The following is a 21,451-nucleotide window of genomic DNA, read 5'->3' as shown; positions in this document are numbered from 1 at the left end:
CCACACCGCTCGCTTCTCTGGTGTAAAACAGAAAAGCTTTTAGAAACGTTCCAGTGTTTCAGAAAATTTCCATTTCCCATTGCCACGCCTCTTGCATACAACCAGGCGGATTTAGGAACACGATTCCAAAAGTAACTTTTCTAACCAGGGGTACGGAGGAGGGAGGGAGAGGATAACGGGACGATAATTCTGTGTTTACAAAACGCTGAAGAACAAGTGACTGCCAAGCCCTAACGCAGCACCCAGTGAGGTGCCAGGTTCGGTGCTACCTGCCATGGCTGTCAGACACACAGCTCCTCCAAACGCGCTGACAGCAACCCCTTCCACACCACCTGGGGAAATCAGCCCTTCATTTTCCAACCTTCAGCCCAGCTGGCACCCACCAACTCAGAGTCTCGGCGTCCGCACGGGACAAAGCGCCGAGGGCAGAGGCGCCCGGGCAGCCCATCACAAGCCCCAGCCACCTTCGGACCATGACAGACACGGGCCAGACCTGTGATGAAGGAGCTCTCGGATATTAAAGTCACTGGGCTGCGTGGCCTTCACCTACAACACGGCACGCGTCAGCACCCTAAGTATCTGGTTTAATAAATACAAAGATACTTAACAAAATAAACCTTGGAAAGGAAGATTTTTCTTCCGCCCCCCCCAGTCAAATTACCATTTCAAAACAGTTTGGGTTAATTTTCTCATTTCATTTAGCCGTAGGGTGTTTCTTCTCTCTTAACAGAAAAAATGCCCATCTCCACATGCACTATAAGAATTTCTGGCCCGTCTGTAGCTGTACTTCAACAAACAAGGTTCTCAGAGGGCTATTGTTTAAACGGCTGAAGCTGATGCTGGAATAAGAAAGCAGCTCATTTAGAAATGTATACACACATTATCTCCTTGGAAAAAAATCATCAGGAAGCATATCTGGATAACAAACAAGAATAACAATTGCTATTTGTTAATAAAGTGCAGAGGAGCGGATTACAGTAAAGCGTATCTGGAGGTGCAAGAACCACTGGCAAACGTTTCTGTCTGCAGAAGGTGTGCAGGTCTGTAGGAATACAGCTCGAATGCTGGCCCAAAGCCACCTTTCATACGACTGCACATCACACGTATGTGGTTAAATCAGCACTACATCCAGGAATGGACTTACACAGTGCCAACAGCTACTCAAGGGAGTCAGCACGGAGCAAGGAAAGGGATAGCAAGCACCAAAGCAACGGTCCAGAGCCACGGATCAAGGTCAATTCTCAGCTTTCTGCCTGTTTTGGGCATTGGTCAGGGACCTGTGCTGACAAACCAGCACACAGCTCTGCAATACGCGACCTCACCGTAAGGCGGAGCTGTACACGCGCTGTGGGAACTTTGAACACGTGGCATCACTCCAGACTTCGGGATAACAGTGAGTCATGGTGAGCCTGACCACAGCTTCCTACGTGATTAGAGGCAACCAGGCACAGACGACATCAGAAGCCACCTTTTGCAAAAGCAATGGTCAGCCTTCAGAAAACCCAACCCAATAACCCAGCGTGCCAATGGAGGACACAGGAAGAAGAGTTTCCAAAATGGGCTGTCTTGTTGTTATAGAAGTAGGAGAGGATTAGAAAACAAGCAGCCCCATTGGAGATAAGGGCTTTTTCCAAAAGTGAGCATCCCGTGAAGGCCCCTCTGCTCACACAGAGCAGCAGGATCCAGCGCCCAGAACATCCCCATGGGCTCCAGGAGCGGGAGGAGGAAAGACGCGGCACACGGAAGAGCGATGGCCTGATTTGACTCCATAGGAGGCCTCCCACATCACCTTCTCTTGCTATAGAAACCTCTTAGCTATGTCTAAAAATTAAAATTCTCACACACCAGAAGTGTAATCGTGACAGATGCTCCATTTGGTACAGCACCAGTGTGAAATAAGGACAGACTTCTAGCTCCCAGCTTCTGAAAAGCCATGGAGATTCAGGACTATTTTGTTTGCCTTTTTGATGTTCTCTGCACTAAACATAAACCTTTGGGGTTCTCCCTTTGTTTAAGCACACACACAAATACCTGAAATGAAAAGCTATTGTCACCTTTTCCAGCTTTAGTGCTGTGACGATGCGTTTACCCCATCCTTGGCAAGTCTGAGCAGTTAAACAGCATCGATGCAAAAAAAAAAAAAAAAAAAAAATTAAAAAAAAAAAAAAAAGAGCATGTAGGATTTTCTGCATCTCTATTACGGTTTCTATTCCATCAATACGGAAAGCAGTTGTGTGTCAGAACAAGGCAGAACAGGGTTCATCCTCTAAGCAACGTTTGGGAAAAATCCATGCTAAAATTAGTAAGTGACTTTCAAGAGCCAATAAATATGATATGCCTTTTTTTTCCCTTCCCTCCATTTAAAAAATAAAAGCTACATCCAAACTATCCTTAAATTAATGCAGAAACATCATGAGTTTTGACAGGTCTCCAATAAAAGAAAAGCCCTCAGCACAGGATTTGGTTTAATTCAAAAAGTTACACATAGACGCACTATTTATCCGTATAAATTTCAGGAACAGTTTTGGAGCCACAAGCAATCAAGAAATTTACTAATTTCAGAGAGAGTTCTGTTTGTTTAATGTACATATGTGGGTAGCGCAGAGACACATTCATCCACCTGTTTTATTTCTGCAGGCCCAGCTGGTTTCCATTTGAGTACAGGCCTGTCAAAACAAATCACAGGCCCAAAAATAATGGATGAAGCATCCCAAAAATGAATAGTGAGAACTGACACAACAGGGGAAAAAAAAAAAAATATTCAGCATCTATCTTTGTAAATGAAAGAGGATCCTCCTTCTCCGGAGACACCGGAGTTTGCCACACTGGAGTACACGGCAGGTGACAAGGCCACCGCAAAACGTTGCTGCTGTGCGTGTGTTTTACGTCATTTTTTAAAAGGTACGACTCAGTAATTCTGACAAAACCCAAGTTTTCTACCTGTGTTAAACCTCTGCATAGCCACGGATTGCAATGCATTAGGGCAAATTAAATGGAAAATGAATTATGGGCAGAAAAAAAAATACATCAGGCATCGTCAGAACCCCCTGAAGGTAACGGCACTTCGGCCCCCGGCATCACCGCGCGGTTCAGAGCGGGCCTCCAACCCGGCCTCCGCTCCCACGCGAAAACCACGCATTTCAGATCAATGTCACGCTGACAGCACGACAGTAATAAAAAGAGATGGAAGCATATGGCGACCAGTATGATACAAAAATACCTAAAAAAGGATGAAAGTCTGTCCCGACACCAACAATTTTAAGCATAACATTCCTCAAAAATTAGGTGCAACGTGAGCACCAGGCACTTGAATAGCTTTTCCTCACGTTATACGTTGAAAGTGACTGGTTATCTATTTGTATTTTTCCTAGGAGCACTGAAATTAAACATCTCACTCTCTTAGTGAGAAGCAAAAACCTCTCACCCAGCACACAGAGATTTTATAACCCACTCAAAACTAATTTGTGGACATTCTGCAATACAGAAGAAAAACCTTAGCCCCATCTCATTGTTCTCTAATTTTTAAACCAAAACACTCTGGATATCTGTAGTATTTTTCAATACACTCCTCAGCAGTTTTTATATTTTAGCAGTGCTCAAGAGTGGAATTTTTTCATTGCTCATTAATTTACATTTTGTACGTGGAATTGTGCACGTCCTGCAAGCAGGCGATGAACTCAGATTATGTAAAAGTGTTGCAACAACAACTAAAAGAAAAATAACCCACGTAGCATAATCCTTACCAACACTACACATGTTCTAATGGCTTCCTGGTAAACCAGGAGCATCAGAATCCCTTATTCTACACTGATTTTCTGCGGAGTCAAAGGAGGCCGAGGAACACCTAACACGATTTAAATCCAAGTCCACGCAAGACAAATTGCCCAAATACTCACGAGGCTTTGTTTTCTCTCCCCATCACCCGAGAGCCTGCGATCCTGCAGCGGGAGGTCAGCGAGACTGTTAATTCACGGGTACCGATGCCTGGAGAGCGGCCCTCCGGCGAAGATCCGGCCCACCCCTCTCCCTAGCGCCAGCTCCATATTGCCTCTCCCCACGTCAGGATGATGTTACAGGTGACACCTCCCGCTGCTGATGTCAAACTCCGGTCCCAAAAGCACAACCGCCGTCTCCCTGCGGTGCCCGCCGTCCCTAACAAGCATCACTTCTGCATCTTCTCCATCCCCAGGGAGCAGGCTCGAAGCCGATTTCGGAAAAGCCGACAGACACAGAGCTTTCTGTCTTCGCTGAGTCTCTCGGCGTTAGAGAGCCCTTCCTTCCAGAATGCCGCAGCACATGGAGACTCCGCGTCTCCCTTGGGGGGAAAAAGAAGTATTTTTACAGTTTGTTTCGATGGCGCAGTTTAATTCGCTCTTTTGTTAGAGCGACCTGCTGAAAGAACAGGTAAATAATGGCGCAGTATAGCCGAGTGAATGAATCACCGGCGCTCTCCGGAACATTTCGGAGTAAGGCGAAGGGCTAGCAATGCAGCCCAGGACCAGAGCTGATGAATGGTGCAGTGCTGCTGTTGTCATGGCAACTCAGAGAAAAAAGCAGCACCATATAAGGAGTTGTGACATGGATTCTGGGAGCAATTTACACTAAAAGGCTGTAAGCCCTTGGATGCTTTAAAGGTGCAGCATCCCCTTCTCCTCGCTGGGTACGGGTTTATTTGTTCCCAGTCGGCACAAATCATCACGCGCACAACCGCGTCAAACCAAGACGCGTTCGTTCTGGGAGCACTGTACCAAAACACAACGAAACAACACGACTTCACAGCCTTTTCAATTCATTGAAATTGAGGTAACTGAAATTATTAAGTAAGGAAAACGGTAGGACGCTAACAATGACCCAAACCAACACCTGTGAGAAGCCAGGGTGCCAGCCAGCCCCACGGACACCACGCAGCTCGGCGCAGGTAAGCAGCTCTGTCTTTCCGTAAGCGAGCCTGGGATGAACCAAACTGCAGCACCATCAGGTGGCTGACTGCTTGAGCGGCACTGCCACCCACCAGAGACCCAGCCGCTCCTACAGACGGCAAAACGTCCCCAACTTCACCTGAGCACCCGGCGCTGCTCTGCGAGGAGGGCTGGCGGTGCCCCTCATGCAGCTCCAGAGCAGCACCGCAGCGAAACCCAACTCGTATGCACAGCTGCCGCCGCAGGCTCCCGACGGGATCAAGGTTTATACTCCGCGCAAACACAGAAGGGAACGCACCCCAGTACTTCACACTGCCATCAGATGCTTTTCACTTCACGCACGTGCTCAAACAGACAATATACTGCGATCACCAAGAACTTTCAGGTCTTGGTGAATTTTTTCACCCAAAGCCAACACAACGCTGGAGTTCTAAATCTCTGCTCAGTAATCAAAAACTAAACTTTTAGAAATCCTGTTTACTGTCCTGTTCTATTTGAACAACCACGTTCCAGCACAGCCAGCTTCTCCCCAGCACTCACACACCTAAAGCAGCGGCCCCGTCCTCTCCCGCGTTCACACCCAGCCGAGTCAGCGCATCAGTTCGGGGAGAACAAGCAGTCCCGGAGGGCTGCAATTATTCATCTGTGTTTGTCACCATTAAACAAGAATGAGAGTTTTCGAGCAGAGAGATCTCGACTTGTTTAGCCCCACAATTACAATTTGCATCATGAACATTTAACCATTTGCTAAAGATACAGGGAAGGAAGAAGTAACAGTCCTTATGGCTACTCCCACGAGATCCAAGGGAGGATGCAGAGGGATGGGGTGAGACAAGACCCCAGATCTCCCATTTCCCAGCACTACAAACCATGTGGGTGATGGGGGCACAGGGGACATCGCCCGTGGGCATCTCCAGCCTGGCTGGACCTGGGGGGTGTGAGAGTCATGCTGGTGCCAGAGGGAGGAGCGAGTCTCCATCCCGCTTGGCTCTGCTCTCGCCAGCTTTGAAGGATCCAGAGACAGAGCACCTTTAGGAAAGAGGATGCTATTAATTGCCACACCTACTCCTTTCTATGAAGTTTCTTCTTATGGAAAGTTCCCACATTCCCAAAGCACAAGGGAGGAATGTTCTCCAAGCGGGGCATTTGCAACGAAACCAGTTCCTCAGGCCCACGTCTTCAAAGACACCAAAGCATCCAATTGACGTTGCGTGCACGGGGAATAAGGCCTTTGAGAATCCAAACCTAAACACTCAGGCAGCTTTTAGAAGAGCATGATTTATTTCCTGAATTTCTTGGTAATATTCTCTCCTCCTCCCTCTGTGCACAGGCACTTACATACACACGCTCTTTCTGAAAGAATCCTAAAGCCTGCAATCTGTCAGTCAACATGAAAAAAAAAAAACCCAGAAATAGCCAAGCACAGCGATGAATAAAATTATCCTTGTGCACATAAACGTACAGCCTGTAAATTAAAACCTTTCCTGAGGAGGAGTTAGGTGCAGCGCAGGGCTTTGCGCAAACCCTTTGCACGTGGTGGGCTCCAGTCAGAGAATAAAGCATCGGTGGCCGAGCCTTTCAGCCCAGTACCTCACCTTTTAACCCAGCGCAACGCTGGGGACTATTTCTGGCACTGGTTCAGGAAAGCACTTAGCTACATTCATCTCTGTAAGCACCCTCCTCAAAAGCCAGGCTTTGCTGAATGAAGGCATACAGCCTAACTGCATTATTCTCATCGCAACCACGGCTTTGAGTCACCAGCGATACCCGTTTGATGGGCAGTGGAATATTTAACGCAACGGTTTGGAAAGCGGTTGCTCTCTTTGCGCAGTAAGCATGGTAACCTTTACGTGCTAATTTTATTCCAAACGGAAATCAAAATTGGGTCTTCTACATACTTATCCAGGGCTGGTAGAGTTTTGTTTTTTTCATGTATTTTTCACATTTTACTTGCTAATAAAGCCACTGTAATTAAAAAAAAAAATTACTAAATAGCATAAATAGGGTGAACACATTGGTCTAAAACACGTTCTTACCCACTGCTAAAGAACAGGTCCCACAGGCAGGAGAGGGACAGTTCATTACTTACGCTTGCTTCACCCTTTCGAGCCACTATGGCCTCAGTTTTTCTTAATCACCAGACTACTCAGCAGAGTGAAAATCGCACCCATACTGAATATTTATCAGCCTCTGAATCCAGCCAAGGCTCCATACACAGAAACCCCAGATACCAACGTGTTAGCAAGCGACGTCAGCTCCTCTGAAAATAAACGTAACGCACCGCATCGTGTGTTCCTACGTCTTCTTTCCAAAAGCTGCCATGTTAACCCTTCTGTGGATGCAAAGTTGACTTGTTTACAAACCAGTCCGGTTAAGAACTTCAAAATATTATATTAAGAAATAAAAAGATAAAGAAATAAACAGATAGCATCGCAGTTTCTACTGGGCAAGTTCCTCTGCACCATACAGGTTTCTTTTCCTTTTCAAAGGGCTAGGTTAAACCTCAAATTCACGCGACACCCCCGATGCCCGTGCTGCCTCCCGCTCCCTGTCCGAGCTGATCAGCCTTCTCTCCTACACCGGAGCAGAGGCGTGCGGATCCAGAACGAGCCAAGGTACTGCAGCCTGAGGAAATCATCTTGCCAAGAGCCTAAAAAGTCTTTCGTATTTAAATTTTCACCTTTGAGGAACTCCAGAAAGCATAAATGCAGAAGTTGGTACAGTCGTGTTTTGTTAAAAATGGCCTTAGGAATTAAATCTTTACCAAAAAAAAACCCCAAAACCAAAAAAGATACAACAAAGTTTTTTATGTCACAAACAGCAGCATTCCACTATCCAGCTACTCTGCAGATATGGAAATAATGACGTGAACGGGGTAGTCACACGCAAACGCATATAAGAAGTGAATAGCATGAAAAAACCCTACAATTGGATAATTTTTCCGCAATTTTCTATGCTCTGAAGGTCGCTTTGAAAAATCCACGTGGCAACTGTCGGAAGGACAAAAGCCTCCCTTTGTAACACTTCAGTTTCCCAGAATCGCCCTCGCCCCCTTTCCAAAAGGAATCACTGCTGTTATTGTGTAGGATTAACAACCGGACAGCAGAACGGACAACGCAGAGGAGGAAACCACCCCAGCCAGCGAGACTCTGAAACGTCTCCACGCACTTACTGTCCAACTGCTGGCTGCTGCTTTTTATCCGAAAGCTCCCACATTCACGCCAAGATTTTGGACCCAAGTTGCTGATCAATTCTGCCAGTTTTTGAGCATGCTACGATGGCACTTACACGACTTCTCTAAAATCAGAGAGGGACACTGGGTGAAACTGGGGAGAAACACCTCAAAAAACAGCGCAAGGCTGTGAACTCGTCTTCACAAATCTAATATTAACTCCAAATGTTCTTTATTTTATAGATCATGCTGTTATACTAGGGAATAAAACCAAGGAGAGGTCTTTAGAAACTGCCAGTTAATGTCCTCCAGCAAAAAACCCACCCGTCTAATTTACTGGTACAACAAACGGTCAGTAGTTCAACAGCCATCTCTTTCTGCTGCCGAAGGATTCGTTTACTTTCTAAATCTCTCAGCTTGGCAGTAAATAAGAGAGACAGCGACAAGGAATAGCTGAAGAAATGCAATAAATACTATCAACAAGAGAGAGCGGAAAGCATTACTTCCCCAGTTCCTTTACACGTCACCTTAATGAAAGCAAACAAACTCCTGTAATGATGGCATGAGGATGTAAAATAAACACCCTCCTTTTAGAGTATCAACAGTAAATTAAACTAATAATTTTAAAAAATCATGCTAATCTACCAACGCACTGAAACACATTTTGAATTCTAAGCATATCAGGAGCTCCGCTGAAGCCACCAAGACACGTGGGCGCAAAACATTATTGTGAGCTTTCACGCGATGCCAGATCTGGTTCAGCGTGAACACAGCATTTAAAACAGACGGAAAAGTACACAAGTAGAAGAGACAGACACAGTCATCTTCCCAACCAGCTTCCAACAGATCATTATGTGTGGCCCCAAAATGAACCTCTGAACACAACCAGGAGCCTGCACTTTTCTTCTCTTCCTTTGTGTAAATAACAATTATCTCATTTTACTGAAGTCACCCTGTTTTGCACACACCTTGTGCAGGTCTGCTTCACCACACGTGGTTTCCAAACCAGACGGACAGAGCAGGATGCATTTTCACCAGCTGAACACCTGCTGCGCGGCTTGGTAAGAGCACCTCACCCGCGTCTGAGCACGCGTTTCCGCAAGCTGCCCAAACCCCTGAAGGAAGCTGTCGTAGCTCAGCCCCGATGGAGACCAAGCTACGCAGTCTCTCTCTCACCCCCCCCGCACCCTCCAGCGGGACAGAAGGGAGAACTGGTAAACAAAAGGCAGGAAAAACACATGGGTTGAGATGAAACAAAAATAAATTTAAGAGAGATAACAGAAGAAAACAAAACAGTGATGGAAAATAAATACAGTACAATGACTTACAGCAAATCTCCACATCCAGTTTCCTCTGAAGCAGCAGGAAGCTCCTCTCAGCACCCACCTCAGTGATACACCGAGCATGGTGTCCCATGGGATGGACCAGCCCTTGGGCTAATCGGGGTAAATTAGCCCCAGCTGTTGGCTAATTAGTAACCCATCCCAGCTGGGTGCCCCAGCCACAGGGGCCACCAGCCCCAGTTCTCCTCCCAGCCCAGGTGAATGTTAACTCCATCCTAGCCAGAACCAGGACACAGGTACAAATCACGATCCCTTTCTCTGAACTACTGCCTGCAAAAGCCACTGCTGGAATTCTGGTATCTGCTCTAGCGGGACACTCCAAACAGCAGCCCTGCCAAATCCAACAAAAGCTTTCTGAGTTTGGAGCTAAATGGAGTCTCATCTGTTTCCACCTGGAAAAAAACAGTTATGAACACATGCAGCTTGATCTGCTAGGATGAACTGTTGTAATTTTGAGAAGTGGGAGGAGGTTAACGTCTATTGAGCAGCCAGAGGTCCAGCAGATCTACACCAAGGCAACTTGCTGAGCAGCCTGGAAGTTCTTAGGGAAATAGTGCTGCAGCGGTGTCAGAAAAATCGCTCTTTCCATGGGGTACAGCTCAAACCCTCTGCAAATATTTCCAAGAGGAGTAATGAACTGTTCAAGTAGATGCATGAATATAACGTTACTGAGAGGTCCAACAGGAGAGCATATAAACACAAAGGATTATAGCCAAAAGGAGGGACAGAAGGGTGATTAATGAGATAGAGATACTACCAAGGTCTAAACCATTTGTAAAATACAATGCTTTTCATCCTTTCCTAGCTGAAGAAAAAAGGTCTGGGGAACGGGCTGATATTACCTGCCTCTACTAAGCAAGCCACACAAAGCAAAGAAGAAAATCCCTGCAAGTAACTCAGAAACCAGAAGGAAGAGGAAACTGGATGAATGTGAGGATCATGGGAAAAAACTCAAGAAAGGCAGGAACAAACTAGCTGCACATTATACAACAAATTAAACAAGTACAGACATGCTGCGAGGAGAAAAAAATAGCCTGGCTTTATTTTTGTCATTTTTCACAACCTATGCTTTTCGTGGCAGGAAGGTTGCGGATTCCACACCTATCCCCTTCTGCGTGACAGGGGAGGGGGAAGGGGAAAAAAAAAAGAAAAAAGAAAAAGAAAAAGAAAAAAAAAAGTTAATCGCAGGCACAGACAGAATTCCCACCCCACAAAGCACTGTAAGCAGCGTATTCGTACCGGAGGAAAGCACTGATAACTAGAATAAAAACTAACAAGGTTTTAGAGACACTAAGCTAAAATGAATTGCGTTTTGAAACCGCTTTTGTAACCCGCTACTGAATTTTACTATTCTAAAAGTCAAAACCAGACTTTTAAAAGCCAAGCTTGTTCTAGCAGCTACCCTGGTAAAGCACAAGCTGTTGTGCTCCTAGCTGTTCCACAAAGGAGAAGGAAATGCCGACGGACAAACAGAAAGGAGATCTGAGCATCCAGCTGCACAGCCCTGACGCAGGGCTGCAAACTGAAGGACATTCTTCAAAAAGGAGGCATTTCAAAAAAAAACCCCAAATCCACAAAATCCCACAAATCCCTCCAAGTGCCACATCATCAACCTTCCTGAACAACCAGCCTCTAAACTACACAGCTGTTCTCGTTTCCACCGAAAAGTCGGTTCAGGCCTGCACATTTTAAGGCAGAACTACAGCCAGGCTTTAGAAGTTCTTAGGGATGGGAAACTCAAGCTGAAGACAGACAAGTAAGGCACTGAAACATCTTTTTTGAACTATTTTCATGTCCTTTTATATCCTTTTCTGTCTCATTCTCTTGCAGGGAGAGACTTCACTGCTACCGAAGGTGCTCAGACCACCATGAGATCCTGCAAAGTGACCCTGTCACGATTCCGGAATCTCTTCCTCCCGTTCTTTTCAATTTCTCCTTTCACCAGAGGACAAGGAAAACAAGAGGCACAAAGTGTATCAGAGCTCCCGTTTGTAAGCATAGATCCGACTACAGGGGGTAAAAAGTCTTTTTATATGTTTCTCTCAGTACAAACACTGTACACTGCTTGGTCGTTTCTAACGATGGGCACGGAGGGACGTCAGATTTTAGGCAAGAAGCAAGTTTCTCAAAACTGCTACCAGCAGAAATACGGTATCAAGCTTTTAAATGGATGTTAGACTCCAAGTGCTTTTGAAAATCCAAGTACTTTAAAATCTCTAGGTGTTCAAACCACAATCCCAGCAGGTAAGATAAAGAAAACAGTTCAAAAATATGCATGAACTATGAAAAAAAATCATTTTGCTATATAAGTTTATCATTTTTCTGATGTATTCTCTCAGCATTCAAAACTTCAGCATAAAGTTCTTTAAAATTACTGTAACACTTCCGCTGTGCATAAAGCACAATACAAAGTGGAAGTGAAACACACTCTGCTAGAAATTTCTCAGAAAACTAGAGAATATTTGTAAAACAGAGATATTATTTTCAGAACAGAAAGATTTCTCTGTTAGTATGAAATCCAATCCGATCCTGGTTTTGCCTGAAGCAGCTGCTACAATAAACAAATGTTGCATACAGAAGCTTGTTTAAAGCCTTTTCTTACAGATTTTTGCACCAACGGACCTTAAAAGCCCCACTGAACTTTATTTAAAGTCCTTACCAGTTAACTTCTTCACAGGTTGGAGCCGAACACTGATAGACTGATGTGTGAGTAAGGGGGAGGATGGAAGGGAGCGGGACATGCCCTCCATAATCCGAATGTGCTGCATACCTTCGGTCACTGGGAGTGGCGGAATAGCGTAGTCTGGTTCAAAAGCACAGTCGTTCTCTGTGGAGGTGCCTGGTGGGAATAGAAAAATAAAAAGGAACTGGTCAGAACACAAGGGAGTCTCCTGCTTTTATCATTCCTAGGCAGAGGAGTGGCCGGCTCGGGCCGGCCCGGCCGCAGAGGCCCCTCGCTGCACGGGACGGTGGCTTTCTCCTGTCCATCTTGCAATCTGGACACGTCCCTTTAAGAAACTGTATTTCTGGAAGAGCATCTCAGCACACCTCTTTAGATTATGAACAGCATAACCATGAAGTAATTAATTATCTTTTTTTAATTTTTCTTTCAGAGTCCTAGAATCACCACTTCTAAATATAAATCAAAATAGTTGTCCTTTTACTGGTAGTTTTTTGTGTGTTTAGATCGTAGATTTCTAATAAAAACCTTCCAGTTGAATTAAATTCCAACACTAGGACTTGTAACCTAAAAAACCCACCAACAAAACCAAAGAACAAAAGCCTCCGAAAGCAGCCACGACCTCCAGCTCAGGACAAGGCCTGTACGGGGGTGACGCACCGATCCACATGGAAGACACCACGTAACGCGACAAGTGAAGACAGAACAATAAAGGCACATATCGCCAACTGTTGCAACAAATATTGATGAGAAACGAAGGGCAGGTGCTCCAGAGCAGCAAGAGTCGGGAGCCGTGGGGCTTCTGCTGCTCGCTGTGGAATACGGAAAGCGCTGGTGGAGAACACGTGGTTCCAGGCACCGAGATTAACAACCTAACAGACAACTGAGAATCCATCTGCAAAACCAGCCTCAAACTGTTCATGTTAATATTTCATCAGAGATAACGTAAGAAGATTACAGCCGTGCCACGCCTTGAAGAGGTGGATTTCAGCTTTTAGTGACTACTAACGTTCTTCCATAAAGACATTTATTATTTGATTTCCACTGGAGAGCTGGCTTTTAAACATCTTCGCGCAGGCCTGCGAGAAAATGTTTTTATAGAAAAAAAATGCAATTGCTAGACAGAAGGCTAGACAGACAAACGTGGGAAGAAATCAAAAGGGTAAACGCCTCAAAGACGTGGTACTCCAGAGGAGGAGATGGACTAAAGCCATTCCAGATATCCAAAGGACAGTGTGAACAACCCAACATGTTATTTCTGATCGGAGGAAAAACTCGTGTTGAAATAACCGTCAAAAATCTTGGACAAGCTCCTGAAGTGTAGTTGTGGCTAAAACCCACTCGTTACTGATGCCAACTTTCAGGAACATCCCTCAGCGTTTTTGTATCGTTCGCTACAAGAAACCAAACCAAACACGAACGTCCCCTACACAGACACTGTTCAAAATGTGACTTCTACTCTCTCGCTCACGGAACGCTCGCCACATTCGCAGGAGTTTACTGAACACATACTCAAAGCCTAATCCTCACAGAGGTGTTTGTTCTTTGTTTTAACTTCTGTATGCTCTAGTAAGTGTGCTACAGTTCGATATGTTTTATTCATCAGAGACTGCCATCATTGCCACGAACTATGAGCCAGCCACTGATGTTTTTCTATTCATTTCATGCTGCTTTAATTAAGTGTGCACACGGATGCTCTAACGAGTACATCCCTTTAAGGGGGAACAGATCACTGTTATTTTTTTTCCTAATTAAAATATGCTGTTACTGACAATATTATGCTTTTTTATACAAATAGACAAATATATATATTTATGCATGTATATATATTAAATATTTGTCTATAGTGAGAGAAAACCAGAATTATTGCCTTACCACCTTTCCCCTGCCGTTACTCCCATTTCTACAGAAGCAGCGGCTCAGCGTCGCTGCTCAACGCGAGACCATCCACGCGAGGTGGCCGTGTGCCACCGCGACCACCGGCGCTGCTTCGTTACAGACGCAGGGTCTGTGCTTACGGCCATCTCCACTCAGCCCTCTTCAGTCCCACGCACCGGCAGTACTCCGGTGCGCTAAAACCGCATTCCTCTCGTGTAATCCTGGTGTCCACATCCAAGCAAGCTGTCTAGACCGAACACGTGAGGGACGCTGGAGAGATCTCCAACGTGCTCTCAAGAGCGAGCCCAAGTCATGCACGCACACAACAAACGGGACAGCGCTACTGCTCGGCAGAGATCGAAATCTCAGCTTCAATGATCTTGTTCCGAAGTTTTTCCTACTAATCACCCAAAAGATGCAGTGGCTCTGTTAGGGCAGTTGGGCACATTTTTCCAGGAGGGCATAATGTGATAGCCTGCTGCTAATACAGCAAAATCGACTTCTTCCAGCTGTGCATTGCTAATTGTAATTACTGGCTCCATATATAGCTCTCTTGATAGAAGCAGATCAAGGACCTTGCTTTTTCCAGGGTTACTGGGAGCTGAACACCTCCGCTGACTCTGCAAGCCTGCTCACCATCATCCGCGAGCGCCAGGAAAGGCAAACCGGCATCGGCGCCAAGATCGGCGCTGGCGTCGACAGAAACAAGCAACTACGTTTTTTCGAAATACATTTGGCGCCAGACACGAGAAAAAAAAAAAAAAAAAAAAAGAAAGATTTGCCATCATTGATTTTGATTCTTAAAAACAACGTTCAGATGTCCTCAGGCTAGGCAGTGGGGTTTGAGGGAACTACAAACACCAGGCATCTTCCCAGCCTCAGGTCTGGGACAGCCCTCAGAGCGTGTGCGCGTCTCACTGGCTGCTCTGGGGTCAGTTCACAGCAGCTTTGTCCAATCTTCACCTAAAACTGAGGGCAACTGCGGCCAGTATCTTATACAGAATACAAGTAATGATAACTCGACAAAGTTTTCAGGAGTATTTTCCCTCTTAAAATTCAAATGCTTTACAGCAAAACTAGTGAACTCAAAAATACCCACGAGGTACTGTTTTCATTCCACAGATGTAAAAATGTCTCTCTCACCCTTGCCAGAGTAAACAAACACGCGAACAAGGTCATTGAAATCGCTTTAAATTTGTTTCAGACAAAGAACACCGGGTTCGTCAAACTCTCAAATTAGGGATCGTTCACGGCTGAACCGGAACTTTGACAGGTTTGGCCACAAAAAAATATTTAAATACAGTGCTACTGCAAAGGGCTCATCTGAACTAATGAACTATTTCTGTAAGTATTTCAGAATGATAAAGCTTACAAAGAGCTGTGACACGTGGGCATCACACACAGCGACTCGGGAGCTGAAACACAAGCCGTTCAGCTCATTTCAGCTGGCGGGTTTATCTCAGCAGAATAAAACCCTTTGGCCCATCGTCACGGCAAACACACGTTAACGTGTGCGGACAGACAGCAACTGACGGACACGGAGCAGGGCAAAGCCGAAGGGAACGCTGCTGTGGAGCAGAGACACGGCTCCTTCTTCTACACCACAGACAGTCTGCATCTGCGGGCACATCCATTGATCCAAACGGAAATATTTAGCGCAGAAATTTCTTTCTCCAAGAAGCTGAAAGTATTTTTTTACCTGTTTCCCCCTCTATTCCCTCTCACACTGAAACTTCTTGCTAGCTCCCGCTATTCCTGGAACCGCACTCCTTGAGGCACACAGACACAGGTTGGCCAGTCTCTGGCAATAAGTATTTGCAAAAAAAGCCCCACGTCCTCTGCCCAAAACCGGTACTTTTCTGGATGCAGAGATGCTGAACAAAAAGGCTGAATCGCAACTGGAGAGAACCGAGCGTCTGACCGAGCGCAGGGAAACGCAGCGGGCAGCGCCCAGCACCAGCTGTGTCTGCGCTGCCGTGTCCTGTAACAACAACAAAGCCCGGACAAAGGACAGGACACCACGGGGACCAGCAGCGGAGGAAGCGGGCACAGCTCAGCCTCCAAGAAGGAGCACGACAGCAACTTCATCTGAGCGAGCAGCGGCTGGAAAAGAGCAACCATCCATTCTGCATCCCTGACGCACAGAAATGATGCTCATGTGCAAGCTATCACGGGGTACGTGCAGTTACAAATTCCCTGTTCCTTCCTAATTTTATTTTAACTCTTCTGCTTTAAAGTAATACATTTTAAAATAATACATTTTAACAGTAATAAAAAGATCCCATGTTAACAGAGTCATTTCAGCTGTTGACGTTTCACAGGGCTTCAAGGTTTTAACTCTAAATTTTGATCCCTAATCAGAATCACGGAATGGTCTGGGTTGGAAGGGACCTTCAAAGCCCATCCAGCCCAACCCCCCTGCCAGGAGCAGGGACATCTCCAACCAGATCAGGTTGCTCAGAGCCCCGGCCAACCCGGCCTGGAACGTTTCCAGGGATGGGGCATCCACCGCCTCTCTGGGCAGCCTGGGACAGGGCTCCACCACCCTCAGTGTAAAAAATTTTTTCCTAATATCTGATCTGAATCTACCTCCCTCCATTTTGAAACCCTTACCCCTCATCCTGTCCCACCAGGCCCTGCTGAAGAGTCTCTCCCCACCTTCCCTGCAGCCCCCTTTGGGCACTGGGAGCCGCTCTCAGCTCTCCCCGGAGCCTCCTCTTCTCCAGGCTGAACAGCCCCAGCTCTCCCAGCCTGGCCTCACAGCAGAGCTGCTCCAGCCCTCTCAGCATCTGCGTGGCCTCTGGACCCTCTCGAACAGCTCCACGTCCTTCTGCTGTTGGGGGCTCCAGAGCTGGACACAGTGCTGCAGGGGGGTTTCACCAGAGCAGAGTAGAGGGGCAGGATCCCCTCCCTCGGCCACGCTCCTCTTGATGCAGCCCAGGATGCCGTTGGCCTTCTGGGCCGCAAGCACACATTGCCGGCTCAAGTTCTAATTCTGATCACAGGCTTCAACCACTTGCCGTAATTTTGCCCAGGCAACACTGGAATATTGCCAAAAAAGAACAATGCTCGGGAGAAAATGTCTCCATAATGTCTCATTTTGACACCATGACAACAACGGACTTGAACCTAAATGAAAGGAAAATTATTGCTGCAATCTGAAAGAGAAAACAAATCAACACACAGCACCTACTAGAGCCATGCTTCCAAAAGATGCTTCTTGGTCTTAAGAGCTGTGTGAAAGTATCAGCATTTTCACAACCCTCACAAATGAGGAAATGCTTAAAGCTTTAAGTAATCCACCTCAAAGGACACGTAAGCCAGCGCAGATCTAAGAGCTGCTGCTGTCAGGGACAGAAATCCCTGTCACACAGCTCTGGTGGGGGTTTAACCACCAAGCCTGTCGTGAATGATGGATAACCAAGAAAACAGTTTGTAGAATCATTGTTTAAAGAATATTAAAACTATTTTTACTACTCTCTTCCTAGCACCTTCTGCCCTGTTCCTGCAGGATGAAACAGTACAGAGCAGAAGATGTGACAAGTGGCTGTTCAGCCCCCAGGCAGGAACGCAGAGGCCCCATCTCTGTCACATCACGGGGGCGGGAGGGAAAGATCACCTCGTTACTGAAAACCAGCCAGGTTCTCCCCTTTGCCATCGGCGGGGAAGGCGAGCAGTCACTGCAGCCAGTTGCCCACTGCTTAGCACTGGTACGTGCGGAAGACTTCTTACGCCAGCACGTCCAAAAGCCGTCCCTCCACCTGCAGAATGGAGATGCCATACACCCTATGCCTGCTCTGCACCATCCATCAGTCTAAACTCCTTCAAACTATACAAAGATGGTCTGTTTTGTGAGCGTTAGTATATTTGTAGCTATGTGGATAGTAACAATGGTTACTAGGATTAGGCAGTCTTATGAAAACCACAGAATGTCTGTATAAAAGGTGAACAAACGAGAAACGAGTCACAGAGGCAGAACAACACCAAGCTTTACCTTGCCCAGATCGGCTCTGGCGGGAGTCTACACTTGCCTGTCTTCGGTCTGGTGGCTCCTCGTTCCCTCCATCTGCATGAGAACCAAAACAGCAGAAGTAGAACATCATAGTGGACAGGTCAGGCAGATGCAACTTTTCCTTGAGTACCATCACCTATCTCGTAGGAACAGCAAAACAAAAGGTTCGTCTTGCAAACTGACACCGGGGCAAACTGCTGACCAGCTCCTTTGCTCTTCCCTCCAGCTTTTCCCCAGCTCACTGCAAATGAAATCTGTGAGGTCCTCAGGATATAAGTAGGCTTTTAATTTCTCCTACTGACCACACAGACATGTGAATGAAGCAGCAGCTGAATTGTGCATCTTCAATTAGTTCCTTCCCTTCAGGCCGTTATACCAAAATATAAAAAATATGAAGCATTTGAAGAAAGAGATCCAGAAAAAAAAATTCTTTGAAATTGTTGCCCTTTTAAATTATTTGTCAGCTCAAAACCAGGAAGGCTGGGAAGAACAAAACCACTCTCATAATATCTTCTTGAAGCTGTTTAGGAAAGCAGCTTCAGCTAACAAATCACAAATCCATCTGGATAAACATGGAGTGGGACCCTGTGTGCAACACTGTACGACTAATTACACACTGTCTGCATTGATCAACCGACCAGATTAGAAACAATAGATACGCACGTCAATGAGGATGCTCCAGCACACAGGGCCTGTGCGAGCTGGAAGTAAAAAGTCCAGCTACGGAGATTGTGAAAAAGTAAAACCAGGCGCTCAGGGTGCACGATGTATTGCAGAGGCTGTTACACCTCACAGCAGGAGGAGGGGAGGCTTTCCCAACCTTTAAAAATAGTTTTTAAATGAGTGAATTCTTAAGTAGCTGTCTAGAAACTTAATAGCTGATTTTAGAGTTTATACATTTTTGATTACACCAGAAGCAGCTGCGCTACACGTTTATCCCTACACGCGTATCTGTATTCCCAGAGTTATCTGCTGGACAGGCCTGTTACACCATCGAGGAACTCCGCTTCACCGACCCGCGGTACACGTGAGTTACACCCGGTACGCAGCTCGAAAGGTAAGTCGTGTACTGGAGCACAACAGCACAACCCGAAGGCGACCGAAAATTAAAGTCTATCCCCACCCCACAAAAAAGCAGGACCCCGGCCCAGGCTACAGAGAGCCGGTTTTGTTTCCTCCTCCCTTGGCAGAACACTTCCAGCCCTCAGTTTCCCCAAAGCAACGTTCAGGCACCTTGCACGGACGCCAGTAACGCAATTTCCTGTCACCTTTGCATTTTTCCCTGCTCGTACTGCAGCTGCACGTGAAGCTCAGCTCCCCAAATCCGGCTAAAGCAACCCACAGATCCCGCATCCGCTACCCGCTGCATGTGCCCTGACGCGCCGTCACAACGGTCGGGCTCAGGGAGGCCACAACGTTCTCGCTGCTCGCTTTTCTGTTTCGGTGGCAAGAAAGATGTGCCATTGCAAATACGGTTGCAGTTTGGAGGTCTTGAAGGAGCCTTTATCACCCTGAGACACCCTCCTGGGGGTGGTTACAGCGAGTCTCCTACAGCCTGGCTGGCGTAAGAGTATTCATCTAACGGGGGATCCATGGACCACCATCTCTGCACTCTTACTTGAGAGACACAGCGTTGGTTTTGAACACCGCTTTGCACACAGATACCGTCATCGTCGCTAAAGGCCCCCGGCTACGAGCCCACAAGGATAACCTCCAAGTTATGAAGAAAACAAAAAAAAAAAAAAAAAACCTTTGAGTTCCAAACATAAATACACAATGCAAGGTGATTGTAAGGACCCAAAGTTTCAAAAGATGAGGGGTACAAACAGAAAGTCACAGTATTAAAATCAGGAGTAAAACCCTGTCTTTATCAAAAGCCACGTGATCATCACCAAAAGACAAACCCAGTTTTTATTGTGAGTGATGCTAAACCAACACCTTGCCAGGACAGCCCAGGGAACCCACAGGCAAGCCTTCCCCCAGCACGGAGCTGGCGAGAGGCTGGGCTGGTTCTGATGGAGCTGGGCTGGTTCTGATGGAGCTGGGCTCCGACAGAGGAGACGCTGCAGGATGGGACCTGGCAGACCACCACGCACGCAAAGGTCCGGTGACGTGGCGGAGGTGGACCACACGGCCCCGTCCCGCCGCGAGGATAACCCAGGAGCTCCCCAGGGCCAGGAAGAGACAACACCGCTGGGTTACATTACATTCCAAAAAACCTCTGAAATGAGACTCCAAAACCTAATGCAATTTTTGTTTTTAAAACCGTGTTAAAACCAAGGAATATTTGGTGACACAAAAGTGGTTTGTAAGTTTTTCTTGAATTCACAGAGTAACTTTTTCCACCGTGCTTTGCAGTAAGATTTAGACAACAGCGTAGCTCCAGTTTCAGCCGAACACTCCGGAACACCAAGGGCAGCTAATATTTCGATATGTTAATAGTATAGCTGCAGTATCATAAACAGATGTTCCAAATCAACTTTAAAATGCCCTCATCCAAACTCATCTCAAAGAGCTACAGAATACCCCAAACCCCTTAATATATGCCCGCGAGAGATGGAAGAGTTTTGAAAGTTAAAAAAAAAAAAAAAAAAAATTAATCCAGGACTGAATGGGGCTTACAACGCAACGGCACAGTGAGGGATGCCTGGCCCCTCCAGCCAGCATTGTGGGTGGGATGAATTCTGGAGACGAAGGAACAGACCAAGTACGAACCCCTGCTCACTCCATTTGGTTTTTTTTCCCCTCTAAATAACTGGGCTCTTTTAAAAACACGTTGCCCTCAGATCCCCAGCATGGTTTTGCTTCAGTTCAGCCCCACTCTCTCCCTCCTCACCCAGCCAGGTTTAACCCTCCCACCTGCTTGTTTTGGACCAACTTGATCCGGTACCATTCCCCCGCCCCTCGCGTTCAGAAGATCCGTGAAAAATAAACCATCAGGCACTGGGGACCTGTAACAGCTCCCACCAACAAGAGCCACCGTCACCCGGGGTGGGACTGGAGACCGCGGGAACGGGAACGCGCCTCTTGCTTTTCTGACGTGAGGTGCAACAGGGAATCCGGAGCAGCAAAGCACCATCCTGTGTTGTATCACAGCTGGTGTGCAGGTCTCTCAGAATTTGGTTCTCCATTAACAGGAGCAACAAGGTTTTTGCGGGACACCAGCTCTGGTAGGGAGGAAACGCAAGCTGCTGCGTGGAAGAGAGAAGGCTTTTACCCCACAGCTTTACCGGGAATCTAAATCCTGCTTGGATTTTCTACAATGGAATAAATCTGAGACAAGCATGTTCTTTACCTTAAAAGAAAATAAAACTGTTGGGTTTTAGCCCAAAGTGAGTGTGTTTGGATCTCTGGGAAGTCAGCTGCCCTACCAAAATGAAGCAGATGTTCTGAGCGTGGTACATCGACAAAAAAAAGTGATGCTGCTTAAAAGAGACACAACACCAA

The 21,451-nt window shown here is 46.5% G+C and overlaps 1 protein-coding gene across 1 annotated transcript in view; it reads right to left on the bottom strand.

The window, feature by feature from the left end:
• TANC2 (tetratricopeptide repeat, ankyrin repeat and coiled-coil containing 2) overlaps window positions 1-21,451 on the bottom strand; it is a 241,105-nt gene that overhangs the window by 133,267 nt on the left and 86,387 nt on the right. Inside the window, exons 4-5 of the mRNA XM_086766662.1 lie at window positions 17,987-18,058; window positions 12,094-12,273 (exon numbers count right to left, since the gene is read on the bottom strand). Coding sequence (XP_086622788.1) covers window positions 12,094-12,273; window positions 17,987-18,058 — 252 coding nt within the window. The remainder of the gene's footprint in view (window positions 1-12,093; window positions 12,274-17,986; window positions 18,059-21,451) is intronic.

Source organism: Chlamydotis macqueenii, chromosome 25, assembly GCF_036417535.1.
Source record: "Chlamydotis macqueenii isolate bChlMac1 chromosome 25, bChlMac1.mat, whole genome shotgun sequence".
Lineage (NCBI taxonomy): Eukaryota > Metazoa > Chordata > Aves > Otidiformes > Otididae > Chlamydotis > Chlamydotis macqueenii.
The sequence above is the reverse complement of the archived record's forward strand: the minus strand, read 5'-3'. Positions and strand labels throughout refer to the sequence as shown.